Here is a 16,949-nt window from a genome sequence, read left to right as displayed (position 1 = left end):
CATGGGGCAAGTGAGAGCACGGGCCATGTGTGAGTATGGGGCAAGTGTGACATGGGGTGAGTGTGACACGGGGCGAGCATGACACGGGGCAAGTGTGAGACACGGGGAAAGCGTGACACGGGGCAAGTGTGAGACACAGGGCAAGTGTGACACAGGGCGAGAGTGAGATGGGGCAAGTGTGACATGGGGCAAGTGTGACACGGGGCGAGTGTGACACGGGACATGTGTGTGGCATAGGACAAGTGTGAAACACGGGGCAAGTGTGACACAGGGCGAGTGTGAGACATGGGGAAAGTCTGACCGTGGCAAATGTGAGAGGGGCAAGTGTGACACGGGGCAAGTGTGAGTCACGGGGCAAATGTGACATGGGGCAAGTGTGATATGGTGAAAGCAATGAAAGCATGACACGGGGCGAGTGTGAGATGGGGCAAGTATAACACGAGGCGAGTGTGACATGGGGCAATTGTGAGACACGGGCTAGTGTTAGACTTGGCGAAAGTGTGACACGGGGCAAGTGTGAGACACGGGCCAAGTGCGACACGGGGCTAGTGTGAGACATGCGGCAAGTGTGACACGGGGCAAGTGTGAGACATGGGGCGAGTGTGAGCCACGGGGCAATTGTGACACGGGGCGTGTGTGAGACACAGGGTTAGCATGAGAAACGGGGCAAGTGTGAGACATGGGCCAAGTGTGACACAGGGCAAGTGAGAGCGTGGGGCAAGTGTGACACGGGGCAAGCGTGACACGGTGCAAGTGTGACACGGTGCGAGTGTGACACGGGGCAAATGTGCGACATGGGGCAAGTGAGAGCACGGGCCATGTGTGAGTATGGGGCAAGTGTGACATGGGGTGAGTGTGATACGGGGCGAGTGTGTCATGGGGCAAATGTGAGAGGGGCAAGTGTGACACGGGGCACGTGTGAGACATGGGGCAAGTGTGACACGGGGCGAGTGTGACACGGGGCGAGCATGACACGGGGCAAGCGTGACACGGGGCAAGTGTGAGACACAGGGCAAGTGTGACACAGGGCGAGAGTGAGATGGGGCAAGTGAGACGTGGGGCAAGTGTGACACGGGGCGAGTGTGACACGGGGCATGTGTGTGGCATAGGACAAGTGTGAAACACGGGGCAAGTGTGACACAGGGCGAGTGTGAGACATGGGGAAAGTCTGACATGTGGCAAATGTGAGAGGGGCAGGTGTGACACGGGGCAAGTGTGAGAGGGGCGAGTGTGAGACACAGGGCGAGTGTGACATGGGGCAAGTTTGACACGGGGCGAGTGTGACATGGGGCAGGTGTGAGATGTGGGGCAAGTGTGACATGGGGTGAGTGTGACACGGGGTAAGTGTGAGAGGGGCAAGTGTGACACGGGATGAGTGTGAGACGCGGGGTAAGTGTGAGACATGGCGCAAGTGTCAGCACGTGGCGAGTGTGAGATGGGGCAAGTGTGAGAGGGCCAAGTGTGACACGGGAAAAGTGTGAGACACAAGGCAAGTGTGACATGGAGTGAGTGTGAGACATGGGGCAAGTGTGAGACACAGGGCAAGTGTGACATGGTGAAAGCATGACACGGGGCGAGTGTAAGATGGGGCAAGTGTGACATGAGGCGAGTGTGACATGGGGCAATTGTGAGACACGGGCTAGTGTTAGACTTGGGGAAAGTGTGACACGGGGCAAGTGTGAGACACGGGCCAAGTGCGACACGGGGCGAGTGTGAGACATGCGGCAAGTGTGACACGGGGCGAGTGTGACACGGGGCATGTGTGTGGCATAGGACAAGTGTGAAACACGGGGCAAGTGTGACACAGGGCGAGTGTGAGACATGGGGAAAGTCTGACACGTGGCAAATGTGAGAGGGGCAGGTGTGACACGGGGCAAGTGTGAGACACGGAGCAAATGTGACACGGGGCAAGTATAAGACACGGGGCAAGTGTGAGAGGGGCAAGTGTGATACAGTGCGAGTTTGTGAAACGGGTCAAGTGTGACACGGGGCGAGTGTGAGACACGGGGCAAGTGTGACACGGGTCATGCGTGACACAGGGCAAGTGTGAGACACATGGCAAGTTTGAGACACGGTGCAAGTGTGACACGGGCCATGCGTGACACAGGGCAAGTGTGAGACACAGGGCAAGTGTGACACGGGCCGAGTGTGAGACACAGGGCAAGTGTGAACGGGGCGAGTGTGAGACACAGGGCGAGTGTGACATGGGGCGAGTTTGACACGGGGCGAGTGTGACATGGGGCAGGTGTGAGATGTGGGGCAAGTGTGACATGGGGTGAGTGTGACACAGGGTAAGTGTGAGAGGGGCAAGTGTGACACGGGATGAGTGTGAGACACAAGGCAAGTGTGACATGGAGTGAGTGTGGGACATGGGGCAAGTGTGAGACGTGGGGCAAGTGTGAGACACAGGGCAAGTGTGACATGGTGAAAGCATTACACGGGGCGAGTGTGAGATGGGGCAAGTGTGACATGAGGCGAGTGTGACATGGGCAATTGTGAGACACGGGCTAGTGTTAGACTTGGGGAAAGTGTGACACGGGGCAAGTGTGAGACACAGGCCAAGTGCGACACGGGGCGAGTGTGAGACATGCGGCAAGTGTGACACGGGGTGAGTGTGAGATACAGGGCAAGTGTGACATGGAGCAAGTGTGAGACATGGGGCGAGTGTGAGCCACGGGGCAAGTGTGACACGGGGCGTGTGTGAGACACAGGGTTAGCGTGAAACACAGGGCGAGTGTGAGACATGGGCCAAGTGTGACACAGGGCAAGTGAGAGCGTGGTGCAAGTGTGACACGGGGCAAGCGTGACACGGTGTAAATGTGACACGGGGCGAGTGTGACACGGGGCAAATGTGCGACATGGGGCAAGTGAGAGCACAGGACATGTGTGAGTATGGGGCAAGTGTGACATGGGGTGAGTGTGATACGGGGCGAGTGTGACATGGGGCAAATGTGAGAGGGGCAAGTGTGACACGGGGCAAGTGTGAGACATGGGGCAAGTGTGACACGGAGCAAGTGTGACACGGGACAAGTGTGAGACACGGGGCAAGTGTGACACGGGGCGAGTGTGACACGGGGCGAGCATGACACGGGGCAAGTGTGAGACACGGGGCAAGTGTGACACGGGGCAAGTGTGAGACACAGGGCAAGTGTGACACAGGGCGAGAGTGAGATGGGGCAAGTGTGACGTGGGGCAAGTGTGACACTGGGCGAGTGTGAGACACAGGGCGAGTGTGACATGGGGCAAGTTTGACACGGGGCGAGTGTGACATGGGGCAGGTGTGAGATGTGGGGCAAGTGTGACATGGGGCGAGTGTGACACGGGATAAATGTGAGAGGGGCAAGTGTGACACGGGATGAGTGTGAGACGCGGGGTAAGTGTGAGACATGGCGCAAGTGTCAGCATGTGGCGAGTGTGAGATGGGGCAAGTGTGAAAGGGCCAAGTGTGACACGGGAAAAGTGTGAGACACAAGGCAAGTGTGACATGGAGTGAGTGTGAGACATGGGGCAAGTGTGAGACATGGGGCAAGTGTGAGACACAGGGCAAGTGTGATATGGTGAAAGCATGACACGGGGCGAGTGTGAGATGGGGCAAGTATAACACGAGGCGAGTGTGACATGGGGCAATTGTGAGACATAGGCTAGTGTTAGACTTGACGAAAGTGTGACACGGGGCAAGTGTGAGACACGGGCCAAGTGCGACACGGGGCGAGTGTGAGACATGCGGCAAGTGTGACACGAGGTGAGTGTAAGACACAGGGCAACTGTGACATGGGGCAAGTGTGAGACATGGGGCGATTGTGAGCCACGGGGCAAGTGTGACACGGGGCGTGTGTGAGACACAGGGTTAGCATGAGAAACGGGGCAAGTGTGAAACATGGGCCAAGTGTGACACAGGGCAAGTGAGAGCGTGGGGCAAGTGTGACACGGGGCAAGCGTGACACGGTGCAAGTGTGACACGGGGCGAGTGTGACACGGGGCAAATGTGCGACATGGGGCAAGTGAGAGCACGGGCCATGTGTGAGTATGGGGCAAGTGTGACATGGGGTGAGTGTGATACGGGGCGAGTGTGACACGGGGCAAATGTGAGAGGGGCAAGTGTGACACGGGGCACGTGTGAGACATGGGGCAAGTGTGACACGGGGCGAGTGTGACACGGGGCGAGCATGACACGGGGCAAGTGTGAGACATGGGGCAAACGTGACACGGGGCAAGTGTGAGACACAGGGCAAGTGTGACACAGGGCGAGAGTGAGATGGGGCAAGTGTGACATGGGGCAAGTGTGACACGGGGCGAGTGTGACACGGGGCATGTGTGTGGCATAGGACAAGTGTGAAACGCGGGGCAAGTGTGACACAGGGCGAGTGTGAGACATGGGGAAAGTCTGACACGTGGCAAATGTGAGAGGGGCAAGTGTGACACGGGGCAAGTGTGAGTCACGGGGCAAATGTGACATGGGGCAAGTGTAAGACACGGGGCAAATGTGAGAGGGGCAAGTGTGACACGGGGCACGTGTGAGACATGGGGCAAGTGTGACACGGGGTGAGTGTGACACGGGGCAAGTGTGAGACACGGGGCAAGCGTGACACGGGGCATGTGTGAGACACAGGGCAAGTGTGACACAGGGCGAGAGTGAGATGGGGCAAGTGTGACATGGGGCAAGTGTGACACGGGGCGAGTGTGACACGGGGCATGTGTGTGGCATAGGACAAGTGTGAAACGCGGGGCAAGTGTGACACAGGGCGAGTGTGAGACATGGGGAAAGTGTGACACGTGGCAAATGTGAGAGGGGCAAGTGTGACACGGGGCAAGTGTGAGTCACGGGGCAAATGTGACACGGGGCAAGTGTAAGACACGGGGCAAATGTGAGAGGGGCAAGTGTGAGATGGGGCAAGTGTGAGAGGGCCAAGTGTGACACGGGAAAAGTGTGAGACACAAGGCAAGTGTGACATGGAGTGAGTGTGAGACATGGGGCAAGTGTGAGACATGGGGCAAGTGTGAGACACAGGGCAAGTGTGAAATGGTGAAAGCATGACACGGGGCGAGTGTGATATGGGGCAAGTGTGACATGAGGCGAGTGTGACATGGGGCAATTGTGAGACACGGGCTAGTGTTAGACTTGGGGAAAGTGTGACACGGGGCAAGTGTGAGACACGGGCCAAGTGCGACACGGGGCGAGTGTGAGACATACGGCAAGTGTGACACGGGGCGAGTGTGACACGGGGCGAGTGTGAGACATGGGGAAAGTCTGACACGTGGCAAATGTGAGAGGGGCAGGTGTGACACGGGGCAAGTGTGAGACGCGGGGCAAATGTGACACGGGGCAAGTGTAAGACACGGGGCAAGTGTGAGAGGGGCAAGTGTGATACAGTGCGAGTTTGAGAAACGGGTCAAGTGTGACACGGGGCGAGTGTGAGACACGGGGCAAGTGTGACACGGGTCATGCGTGACACAGGGCAAGTGTGAGACACATGGCAAGTTTGAGACACGGGGCAAGTGTGACACGGGCTATGCGTGACACATGGCAAGTGTGAGACACAGGGCAAGTGTGACACGGGCCGAGTGTGAGACACAGGGCAAGTGTGAACGGGGTGAGTGTGAGACACAGGGCGAGTGTGACATGGGGCAAGTTTGACACGGGGCGAGTGTGACATGGGGCAGGTGTGAGATGTGGGACAAGTGTGACATGGGGTGAGTGTGACACGGGGTAAGTGTGAGACATGGCGTAAGTGTCAGCATGTGGCGAGTGTGAGATGGGGCAAGTGTGAGAGGGCCAAGTGTGACACGGGAAAAGTGTGAGACACAAGGCAAGTGTGACATGGAGTGAGTGTGAGACATGGGGCAAGTGTGAGACATGGGGCAAGTGTGAGACACAGGGCAAGTGTGACATGGTGAAAGCATGACACGGGGCGAGTGTGAGATGGGGCAAGTGTGACATGAGGCGAGTGTGACATGGGGCAATTGTGAGACACGGGCTAGTGTTAGACTTGGGGAAAGTGTGAGACATGGGGCGAGTGTGAGCCACGGGGCAAGTGTGACACGGGGCGTGTGTGAGACACAGGGTTAGCGTGAAACACAGGGCAAGTGTGAGACATGGGCCAAGTGTGACACAGGGCAAGTGAGAGCGTGGGGCAAGTGTGACACGGGGCAAGCGTGACACGGTGCAAGTGTGACACGGGGTGAGTGTGACACGGGGCAAATGTGCGACATGGGGCAAGTGAGAGCACGGGCCATGTGTGAGTATGGGGCAAGTGTGACATGGGGTGAGTGTGATACGGGGCGAGTGTGACATGGTGCGAGTGTGAGGCACGGGGCAAGTGTGAGGCACGGGGCAAGTGTGAGACACGGGGCAAGTGTGACACAGGGCAAGTGTGGCATGGAGCGAGTGTGACGCGGGCAAGTGTGACACGTGGGGCAAGTGTGACATGAGGCAAGTGTGAGACACGGGATGAGTGTGAGAGGGGCCAGGTGTGAGAGGCCCAGATGTGAGGGGGGCCGGGTGTGAGGAGGCCGGGTGTGAGGAGGGCCAGGTGTGAGGAGGACCGAGTGTGAGGAGGCCCAGGTGTGAGGAGGCCGGGTGTGAGGAGGCTGGGTGTGAGGAGGGCCGCGTGTGAGGAGGGCCGGGTGTGAGGAGGGCCGAGTGTGAGGAGGCCGGGTGTGAGGAGGGGCGAGTGTAAGGAGGCTGAGTGTGAGGAGGGCCGCGTGTGAGGAGGCTGAGTGTGAGGAGGGCCGCGTGTGAGGAGGGCCGGGTGTGAGGAGGCTGGGTGTGAGGAGGGCCACGTGTGAGGAGGCTGGGTGTGAGGAGGGCCGAGTGTGAGGAGGCTGGGTGTGAGGAGGGCCGGGTGTGAGGAGGCCGGGTGTGAGGATGGGCGAGTGTGAGGAGGCTGAGTGTGAGGAGGGCCGTGTGTGAGGAGGGCCGGGTGTGAGGAGGGCCGTGTGTGAGGAGGCCGGGTGTGAGGAGGCTGGGTGTGAGGAGGCCCGAGTGTGAGGAGGCCGGGTGTGAGGAGGGCCGGGTGTGAGGAGGGCCGAGTGTGAGGAGGCCGGGTGTGAGGGGGCCGGGTGGTGTTAGCAGCAGAATGTCGAGCTGTCGCTGGGTGAATGTTCCGGATGAGCAGCATTGCCCTCAGAAGGTCTGGACCCTAATTTACAAACGTGGAGACTATCAAATGCTGCCAGTGTGCACTGCTCTACCAATATGGCATGTGCCGCGCTTCCTGCCCGCCATATTGGGGCGTAGAAGGACGCTCAGTGCCAGAAAACTGCGTGACCTCATTTCTCGGCCATTCAGTGTTGTAGAAATAACTCGAGAGGTGGATTGCTACGAGTGTTTCTGTACTTAGTTTATTTTTGGTTCAACCCCAGTTACAGCCCTATTTGCATCTCATTCCTTCTTCAATGACCCCTTGTAAGACTGGAAGAATGTCTTCCTTTGGCCATGGGATTGCAGAATTACTAGTTCCCTCTTTGACTCTCTGTCTCCTTCTTCACCTGCTTTGACGGCTGGTTCTTCCCCAGTCCCTTTCCCTCAACTTTCTTCATTCAGTTTTGCTTCTTTTATTCTTTTTGTATTGTTTCATTAATCCATTTAGGCTCACATTTCTTTAATCTGCACTTACCGATCATTGCTGCATGCTGAGTCAAATGCTATTCCATGATTTGACTAAATGGTGGAGCAGGTGTGTTGTTTATCGGGGTCGGAGTTGGAAAAGTTAGAGAATAGGTAATGTTTACCTTCACCACAGGTGACTAATGGCAGCACATGGCAACAGTCGAATCAAACCCAATCAGTTTGATTGGGGTGAGTTTTGTGGCAGATTTTCCTTAAACAAATTGATTTGTTTCTGCAGGAAAATGTTAATTTATACTAACAGTAGCCCGAGCCAAATCTTATCTTGTACGATTGAACCTGAGACATTAGTTATAGTGATTAGACATTGTGTTTAAATTCAATAGGCTGGGGAGGGGTCAGTCGGGGTCAAACTCACCCAAGCATCCAAACCAGGCTCAATGCACTCATTCTTAGTCGCTGCTTTAAATACAGGCACTTCTAAATCAGGCCTTCTGCAAAGGAGAGATGTTAACAATCCTTCTCCCTCTTCTTCTTCTGAGACAGTCCCCCAGAGTCGAGGAAGACTTGCTTCCACACTAAAATAAGTTCTCAGGTGTGACTGATGAGACCAATGCGGAATCGACAGTCTCTGTCACAGGTGGGGCAGACTGTGGTTGGAGGGACGGCTGGGTGGGGTGCTTGGTTTGTCGTGTGCTCCTTCCGTTGTTTGTACTTGGTTTCCACGTGCTCCTGGCAAAGAGACTCGAAGTGTTCGGCGCCTTCCCGGATGCTTGTCTACAATGGCCAAAGAGTAGCACCAGGCCCTTTAACACTGGGCCCAGCTGCCCACGGCAGCTCATCAGCCTGATAGGGTGGTCACATTATTGAGGGGCTCAGATCTCAGCAGCCCATGGTTTGTGAATCGAATTGAAACCCCAAAACGCAAGCTTGCCTTCACCTCAGGATATTAATCATTTTTATTAACCTACTGGAGAGATCATGGTGGCTGTTTTACTTGGTTTTGAAACATAGAAACATAGAAATTAGGTGCAGGAGCAGGCCATTCGGCCCTTCGAGCCTGCACCATCATTCTATAAGATCATGGCTGATCATTCCCTCAGTACCCCTTTCCTGCTTTCTCTCCATACCCCTTGATCCCTTTGGCCGTAAGGGCCATATCTAACTCCCTTTTGAATATATCTAACGAACTGACTTCAACAACTCTCTGCGGTAGAGAATTCCACAGATTAACCACTCTCTGAGTGAAAAGTTTCTCCTCATCTCGGTCCTAAATGGCTTACCCCTTATTCTTAGACTGTGACCCCCGGTTCTGGAACTCCCCAGCAATGGGAACATTCTTCCTGCCTCTAACCTGTCCAATCCCGTCAGAATTCTACATGATTTCTATGAGATCCCCTCTCATTCTTCTAAATTCCAGTGAATATAAGCCTAGTTGATCCAGTCTTTCTTCATATGTCAGTCCTGCCATTCCGGGAATCACTCTGGTGAACCTTCGCTGTCCTTCCTCAGGTTAGAAGACCAAAACTATACATAATATTCAAGGTGTGGCCTCACCAAGGCCCTGTACAACTGCAATAAGACCTCCCTGCTCCTATACTCAAATCCTCTCGCTATGAAGACCAACATGCCATATGCCTTCTTCACCACCTGCTGTACCTGCATGCCAACTTTCAATGACTGATGTACCATGACACCCAGGTCTCGTTGCACCTCCCCTTTTCTTAATCTGCCACCATTCAGATAATATTCTGTCTTCCTGCTTTTGCCACCAAAGTGGATAACCTCACATTTATCCACATTATACTGCATCTGCCATGCATTTGCCCACTCACCTAACCTGTCCAAGTCACCCTGCAGCCGCTTAGCATCCTCCTCACAGCTCACACCGCCACCCAGCCTCTATCTTCCCCCCGACAACAGCCCGTGAGAGATATCGACAGTTGGGGGTTATTTTGGTGAAAGGAGGAAACAGGCACTAAATGGGTGCTGTGCAAAGCCACGCCGTTTGACAGTCTGCTTTTAGCATGCAATGTTGGTCCTAATTGCTGAATACCAGAATTTAAACTTGGCTGGAGGTGCTGTAACTGACACCTGCAGGTTTAGCGCAAGCGCTGGTTGGAAGCAATTATCGTGGGGTGGTATATGCCACTCCTCACCCCACTTACACTGAAGGTGTGGAGTGTGCTGGCTGACACACAGCGGCAGGTTTCAGGATGGGGCAAAGACCCAGGGACAGGTTCTCGGACACGGCATCGGAGGGCCAGAGGAGGAGGGCAGAGGAGGAGGGGTGTCCTGTACCCACAGGGGGGAGGAGCCCACCTCACCCACCTCACCGTCCTCACCCTCCTCACCCTCCTCACCCTCCTGCCCTCCTGTGCCTCCTGTCCCTCCTGTCCCTCTCTCCTGCAGCAGCTGATGATGCTCTGCCTGGCCTCATGTCCTCCTCCCATTCCCCCTGCAGACCAAGGGGGACCCCTCACAAGATGCCGATGACCAAACACTCCCTTTGTCCTGGTGACCCCTACAAGGTGTCCAATGAGGTGCAGCAGCTCAGCCCTCACTCTTTGTAGGTGAATTCCCGAATAAATGCTGATCGAGTGTTGGTGAAGTCTTGACAACGTGTCCCAGAAAGTCCCCCAATATGTCTTTAAAGTCCTCTTCAACCCTCCAGCAGCAAGTGAACAGTGAAAGTGGAGTATGCCTTTAAGTAGCGCTCGAAATCCTCAGCAACGACATGTTTACTCCCAATCCGCTGGTCGCTGTTCGGAGGAGAGGGTGCTAATTGAAGTGCTAACCAGCAAAATTCCATGCAGCCTCGTTAATGAGCACGAGCTGGCAATTTAATTGTCAATCGGCCCATTAACGATCCTCCTAGCACTGGCTTTGACTCCTTCACCAAGATGGTGCCTTGCGCTAAACACGGGCTAAAAGAAATTCCGCTCAAGACACCACCTTGGCCACCTCAAAGGCTCTTTAGCGTCTGAAGGAGCTGTTGAAAATCACCCCCACTATGTTCCATGGAGGAGCAGCAATGAAAAGTGAATGCATTTGTCAGAGGTAGCAGCAGTGAGTAGGAGAAGGGGTTTGCGGCCCACTGTATGGACAACCAGGAGTGCGGAGAGGGGCGAAGGTACAGAACTCAGTGAACAAACCAACCCAAGGAGCAGATCAACTCCCCCAGAGCCAGCTACCTGGCCATGATAAGGCTCAGGTCTCATCTGATGCACCGAAACCTAATGGAATAGTCAACCGCCTGCACGGCACACTTGGAGACAGTGAAGTCAAAACCGTCAGAGGACCATTAGGAACAGGGAGAGGCCAATCAGCCCCTCAAGCCTGCTCTGCTATTCAACTCGATCATGCCTGATCTACACCACAGCTTCATTTACCTGCATTTTCTCCCTATCCCTTGGTACCCTTATCTAAAACAAAATCTAGTGACCTCAGTCTTGAAAGCTCCAATTGGCCCCAAGCATCCACAGCCCTTTGGGGGAAAAGAGATCCAGATTTCCATCACCCTTTATATGAGAAAGTACTTCCTGATTTCACTCCCACATGGCCTAGCTCTAATGTTAAGATTCCATCCCTTTGGTCCTCAATTTTTGTTTCACTAGACACCCAACAGGCCAATTTGCCACCCACTGATCCGTAAGAAGGTAACTGGAGCCCTGTTTCACCACATGCCCACATACGTACACATTAGCAGCAGAGGCAGTTCGCGTTCTACCGCATTGATGGTTTCCCGAGGGTACAAGGCATTGACTGTACACTGGTAGCCATCTGTAGATCTACTGGAAATCCTATGGCATGGCTAAACAGGAAGCCATTCCATCATCGTCCAATGGTAAGTACCCGTTACCAAACAACAACAACAACTTGTATTTATATAGCGCCTTTAACGCAGACAATGACGTGTATCAGTGCACACTCACCAAGGATTGCTTCACGCTGAGGCAAACTCCATACATGACATTGAAGGAGGAGGGGCAATGGATGGCTGGCTGCTTGGAGACATGACTGGATGATGGCTAAGACAAACCTGACTTTATCTCTGCACACCACTGTACCCCACTAGAGGACGGATCGAATGAGGTACATGGGCAAACCGAGCGTCTTCATTAGCAATTGATGGATAGTTGGTGGTCTCACAGGGAAATGTGTAGTTTGCACCCAGCACAGCTTCTAAAGACCAATCTTGGAGTGGGAGCAGAAAATTGTCTACCAGAGGCATTTAAAGAGAAAGGGACAATTAAAGGCACTGTCAGAAAAGGTCGATAAAACATCTGAAGGCATCAAAAGCCATCTCAAACCACCAGCAGCCTTTTTAAGGCTGAATGGACTGGCAAAAATAAACTGAAGGCGATGGAGAGTTAAATATGAGACTGCAACCTTCCAAAGTGAAGGTGGTGTAGCATGAAGTGATTGCAAAGCTGCCTCATGGCACCATTGCATACAGCACCATTGCATACTGCACAATCGCACAAAGCACCATTGCTTACTGCACCATTGCATGCAGGACAATCGCATAAAGCACCATCGCATACTGCACCATTGCATACAGCAATTGCTGCATACAGCACCATTGCATACTGCACCATTACATGCTGCCCCATTGCATACAGCACTGTTGCATACAGTGCCATTGCATACCGCACCATTGCACACTGCACCATTGCATACTGCACCATTGCACACTGCACCATTGCATACTACACCATTGCACACTGCACCATGTGCTGGTACAACATGGAGCCGATATAAATAGGTCATAAGATTAATATTGGAATTCCTATTAGAATATAACTCACTGGTGTTACAGGAAATTGTAACAGGCAAGTATGACTATTCTTACATTGAAATTCCTATAGGAAATGTTTACATAGGAGTTTTCAATGGCGTACGTGACTCATGTATGAAGTTCAATATATTATATTAAATATAATGCACTTCAGCAACTCACCAAGGCTTCTTCGGCGGCACCTCCCAAATCCATGACCTCCACCACCTAGAAGGACAATGGCAGCGGACGCCTGGGAATACCATCACCTCCAAGTTCCCCTCCGAGTCACACATCGTTCCTTCATCGTCACTGGGTCAAAATCCTGAAGCTCCCTCCCTTACAGCACTGGGAGCCCCTTCACCACACGGACTGCAGCGGTTCAAGAAGGCAGCTCACCGCCACCTTCTCAAGGGGCAATTAGGGATGGGCAAAAATGTTGGCCTTGCCAGCGACGCCCACATTCCCAGAATAATTTTTTACAAATATTATTGATACTATGGGATGTCCTGAGGCCTCGCTCACAGACGCTAACCAGGAGCTGAGTCCCAACTCTTGAGCAGACCACTGGGAAATAAAGTGAACTTTTTCATCAGGTGAGTTGAAATGATCAGCTGCTCTGAGCAAGTCAAAGATATGTGATGTGTCTCAGCTCCATTCTGTACTTGTGACAATTACTGTGGGATAGAAAAATCAGCCTTTCCGTGGAGCATTTATCACTTTGAACGGTGTGTTGATATATTTTTTAAATGGTATTTTGGGAACAGCCACTGTATTTTAACTTCAGCTGCACATCACTGGGCACTGAGTTTGAAGCCCTGAAATTCGTTCATTTCTATCAGAGGGAGAAAGGCATTGCTGTGTATCTTTTATTAATCCAGGCACTTGGCTTTCCACACTGCCTTCCATTTGTCAGCTCTTGTATTATTAGTGTAACAGAGCTTCCCCCTAGTGGACTACTGTGGTAATGCAACTACTGATGTAAATAATAAAAGGGTCATGTGGCAAAGTGACATGATGACAGTTTCTATTAAGAGCCATCTTGTGTGCTTCTTAGTGATGTAGAAAGAATATATCACATTGGCGACGAGGATAGGATTTCTGGATGCCCCAGCTGACATTTTTGTGAGTGGATATTCCAGCCAATCAACAGAGAGACTTTGAGAGGTTCTTTGTTTTGCAGAATAAATCCACGGTAAATTTCAAACACACTGGGCTGAACTGTCGACATTGCCAGATCTGGATGGAGACACCTATGAGAATAATAATATGGGAATAATAGGTGAGTTCGAGAGACTTTTGGAGCATATGTGGAGCGGCTAGAAATGTTTTTCACCATGAATAGTATCGTCGATGATACGAACTGTAACCAGGTGGTTTTAGAAAGGAAACAAGCTACTTTCTTGATTGAAGTAAGCTCTGAGGTGTATCACAATTAGCACAGAAGTATGAGGTGCAAGAGTTAATTAGTTGTAGCGAAGACAATCACTTTATCTATCCAAAGGTTAACTTATTGAGGCCAGGTCAACACAGCCACTTTAGGAAAGCATCGTGCTAATATAAGAATCCACATTTAAAGGGCCTGTATTACATAAACTAAGGCATACAAGGGTAAAAGTTTATCTGGCCCCAAACCAAGATTCGCCAGGAGTTATGGAAATTGGTCCTCTATTCTATTTTTCAGCTGTGTCCAAATCCAGACAAACGATTAGCCAATAATCAGGCCCTCTAAATAAAGAAGCACATATTAATACAGATCCAAATATTACATTGTTGGAGAATTGGTCTGCCGTGTTGGTTTGTCGCTCTCCTGGAGTAGTTGAATGTAGGCTGGCCATTTCCAATAGTGTGAGCTGCTGGCCTCGATGAAAACACTAAGATGAGGTTCTAAGAAGAGGCTGCACTCTGGGCCTCTCGGATATACCTCCGAGCAGTCGCTTGCAAAGTTGCATTGGCACAGGCCTCTTTTATACAGAGAATGGGGCACATTAAAGGATAACCTGTGAGATTAGGAAAGGTCCAGTCCATCCACTGGATTGCCTCTATAATCAGCCACCTTGATCACATCTCTGTCACTCTGTCGCCCAGTATTTAATCTTTTATCCAGGAAAAAACATTGAACAAGTGTTTTTTTGGAAGAGTCTATAAGGTCACAATTTATCTCATTCCGTGACTTAAAAAGCTTACAGGGAAAATTCCTTATACCTGCTTGTTTGACTCTTGAATTCTTAATTATGGAAACAAATCTTGATTATTGCAAAGCGTTTACTAGCAAGTAAGCATTGCGAATAGACTCCACAGAGCCTGACAGGGAACCACTCAGCACAGTATGGATAAAGCTGAAAGAAAAATGATCCGTTCCAGTACAAGAACACGAATTTTCATCAGATGCTGCCGAAAGTCCCACCAGAACCGAACAGAAACAAAACACACGTCAACGCATACCATGACCCAATTCCATTCTATAATGATTCACGTAACCTTTAGATGAAATTAAATATATATGCGCACATTTCTTGCAGATAAAGCCAGGTTTGGCAGATAATTCCACAGGGGGAGAGATGGTCGCACTGAAACAAGTAAATCCCAGGATGGTACATTGCCTTAATTTTTCAAAACAATGGAAAGAATTCTCCTAAACTGATGTGCAGTGTTTTAAATAAATAAAAAGATATAAAGCAGTGCCATTTTCCTTTGCAATGCTCGATTAGTAATAGACAACAGATTGCTCTCAGTTATCTCAGCAAGGGCGGAGAGCTGGGGCCCATGGCAAGCACATCCTGTGCCATGTGGGAACTCCAGAACACTCCTTGGCCTGGATTTTCGGCTTTGCCCGGTGCGGGGCAGTAATGGCGGCGGGGCGGTAATGTTTGCGCCCGGGAACAGTTCGCGCCTCAGTCAGCAAAATTGGTCAGCTGGGCCCTGAGTGTGGGCCGGGGCGCTAAGGGAGACATTGTACATCTCTCTCAGGGCGCTAGGCCGGCTGAGCATGGGAAAATCCCGAGCTAAACAGCCGGCCCGAGAGTGCTGTAAGAGAGCCACGGAGGGGGAAAAACCCCTGAAAAAAACACCAAAAACATTCCCAATAAATAACTTACTCCACCACAATATAACAATCAAAAAATTAAATAAAAACCAATCACACTTTCCTGAGGTGGACATTACCGGAGTGCTACGGATCGGGCGGGAGCCAAAAATCGAGCCGGTGTCACAACCAGGGGTGTTGCACACCAGCTCACTTCTCCTGGGCGGTAATGCTCTGTCATCGAAACCGGCACCGAATGTCCCGGCGGGACACTGGAAGCTGGCCGCCCCCCGAAAGTGCTTTCCGTCACCATTGCTGCCCATCTGGTGTTACTGGCATCACTGGCGTCACTGGTGTCATTGGCATCACTGGCATCACTGGTGTCACTGGCATCACTGGTGTCACTGGTGTCACTGGCATCACTGGTGTCACTGGCATCATCGGCATCACTGGTGTCACTGGCATCACTGGTGTCACTGGCGTCACTGGTGTCACTGGCGTCACTGGCATCACTTGTGTCACTGGCATCACTGGTGTCACTGGCATCTCTGGTGTAACTGGCATCACTGGCATCACTGGTGTCACTGGTGTCACTGGCATCACTGATGTCATTGGCATCACTGGTGTCACTGGTGTCACTGGCATCACTGGCGTTACTGGCATCACTGGTGTCACTGGTGTCACTGGCATCATTGGTGTCACTGGCATCACTGGCATCACTTTTGTCACTGGTGTCACTGGCATCACTGGTGCCACTGGCATCACTGGCATCACTGGTGTCACTGGCATCACGGGTGTCACTGGCATCACTGGCGTCACTGGCATCACTGGCATCACTGATGTCACTGGCATCACTGGCATCACTGGCATCACTGGTGTCACTGGCATCACTGGCATCACTGGCATCATTGGAGTCACTGGCGTCACTGGTGACACTGGTGTCACTGGCCTCACTGGTGTCACTGGTGTCACTGGCGTCACTGGTGTCACTGGTGTCACTGGCATCATTGGTGTCACTGGCATCACTGTTGTCACTGGTGTCACTGGCATCACTGGTGCCACTGGCATCACTGGCATCACTGGCATCACTGGTGTCACTGGCATCACGGGTGTCACTGGCATCACTGGCGTCACTGGCGTCACTGATGTCACTGTCATCACTGGCATCACTGGCATCACTGGTGTCACTGGCATCACTGGCGTCACTGGCATCATTGGAGTCACTGGCGTCACTGGTGTCACTGGCCTCACTGGTGTCACTGGTGTCACTGGCGTCACTGGTGTCACTGGTGTCACTGGCATTACTGGCATCACTGACATCACTGGTGTCACTGGCATCACTGACATCACTGCAGTGCATACAGGAAGCTGAGAGGTTCGTGGACTGCACGTTTCAGGAGATGGTCACCCTGCAGCTGCAGTACGTTCTGGAGGAAAGGGAGTGGGTGACCACCAGGCAGAATAGGAGGAAGAGGCAGGTAGTGCAGCAATCTGCTGGGAGTGCCAGTGTTGAATACCAGTGAGGTAATGACATCTCATGGAGTTCAGGCAGAAGCCAATCCATGGCACCATGGGGG

General features: G+C 52.4%; 1 protein-coding gene across 1 annotated transcript; it reads right to left on the bottom strand.

The window, feature by feature from the left end:
- Positions 1-15,321: 15,321 nt before the first annotated feature.
- Positions 15,322-16,732, bottom strand: LOC139278127 (dentin sialophosphoprotein-like). Its single transcript, XM_070896783.1, has 2 exons — positions 15,706-16,732; positions 15,322-15,374 (listed from the first exon to the last, which is right to left on the bottom strand). Exons 1-2 carry the CDS (start codon positions 16,730-16,732, stop codon positions 15,322-15,324), a joined length of 1,080 nt encoding a protein of 359 aa, XP_070752884.1.
- Positions 16,733-16,949: the final 217 nt, after the last annotated feature.

This window comes from Pristiophorus japonicus, chromosome 13 (genome assembly GCF_044704955.1).
Source record: "Pristiophorus japonicus isolate sPriJap1 chromosome 13, sPriJap1.hap1, whole genome shotgun sequence".
Taxonomy (NCBI): Eukaryota; Metazoa; Chordata; class Chondrichthyes; family Pristiophoridae; genus Pristiophorus; species Pristiophorus japonicus.
This window is presented reverse-complemented; position numbering and strand designations above follow the sequence as displayed.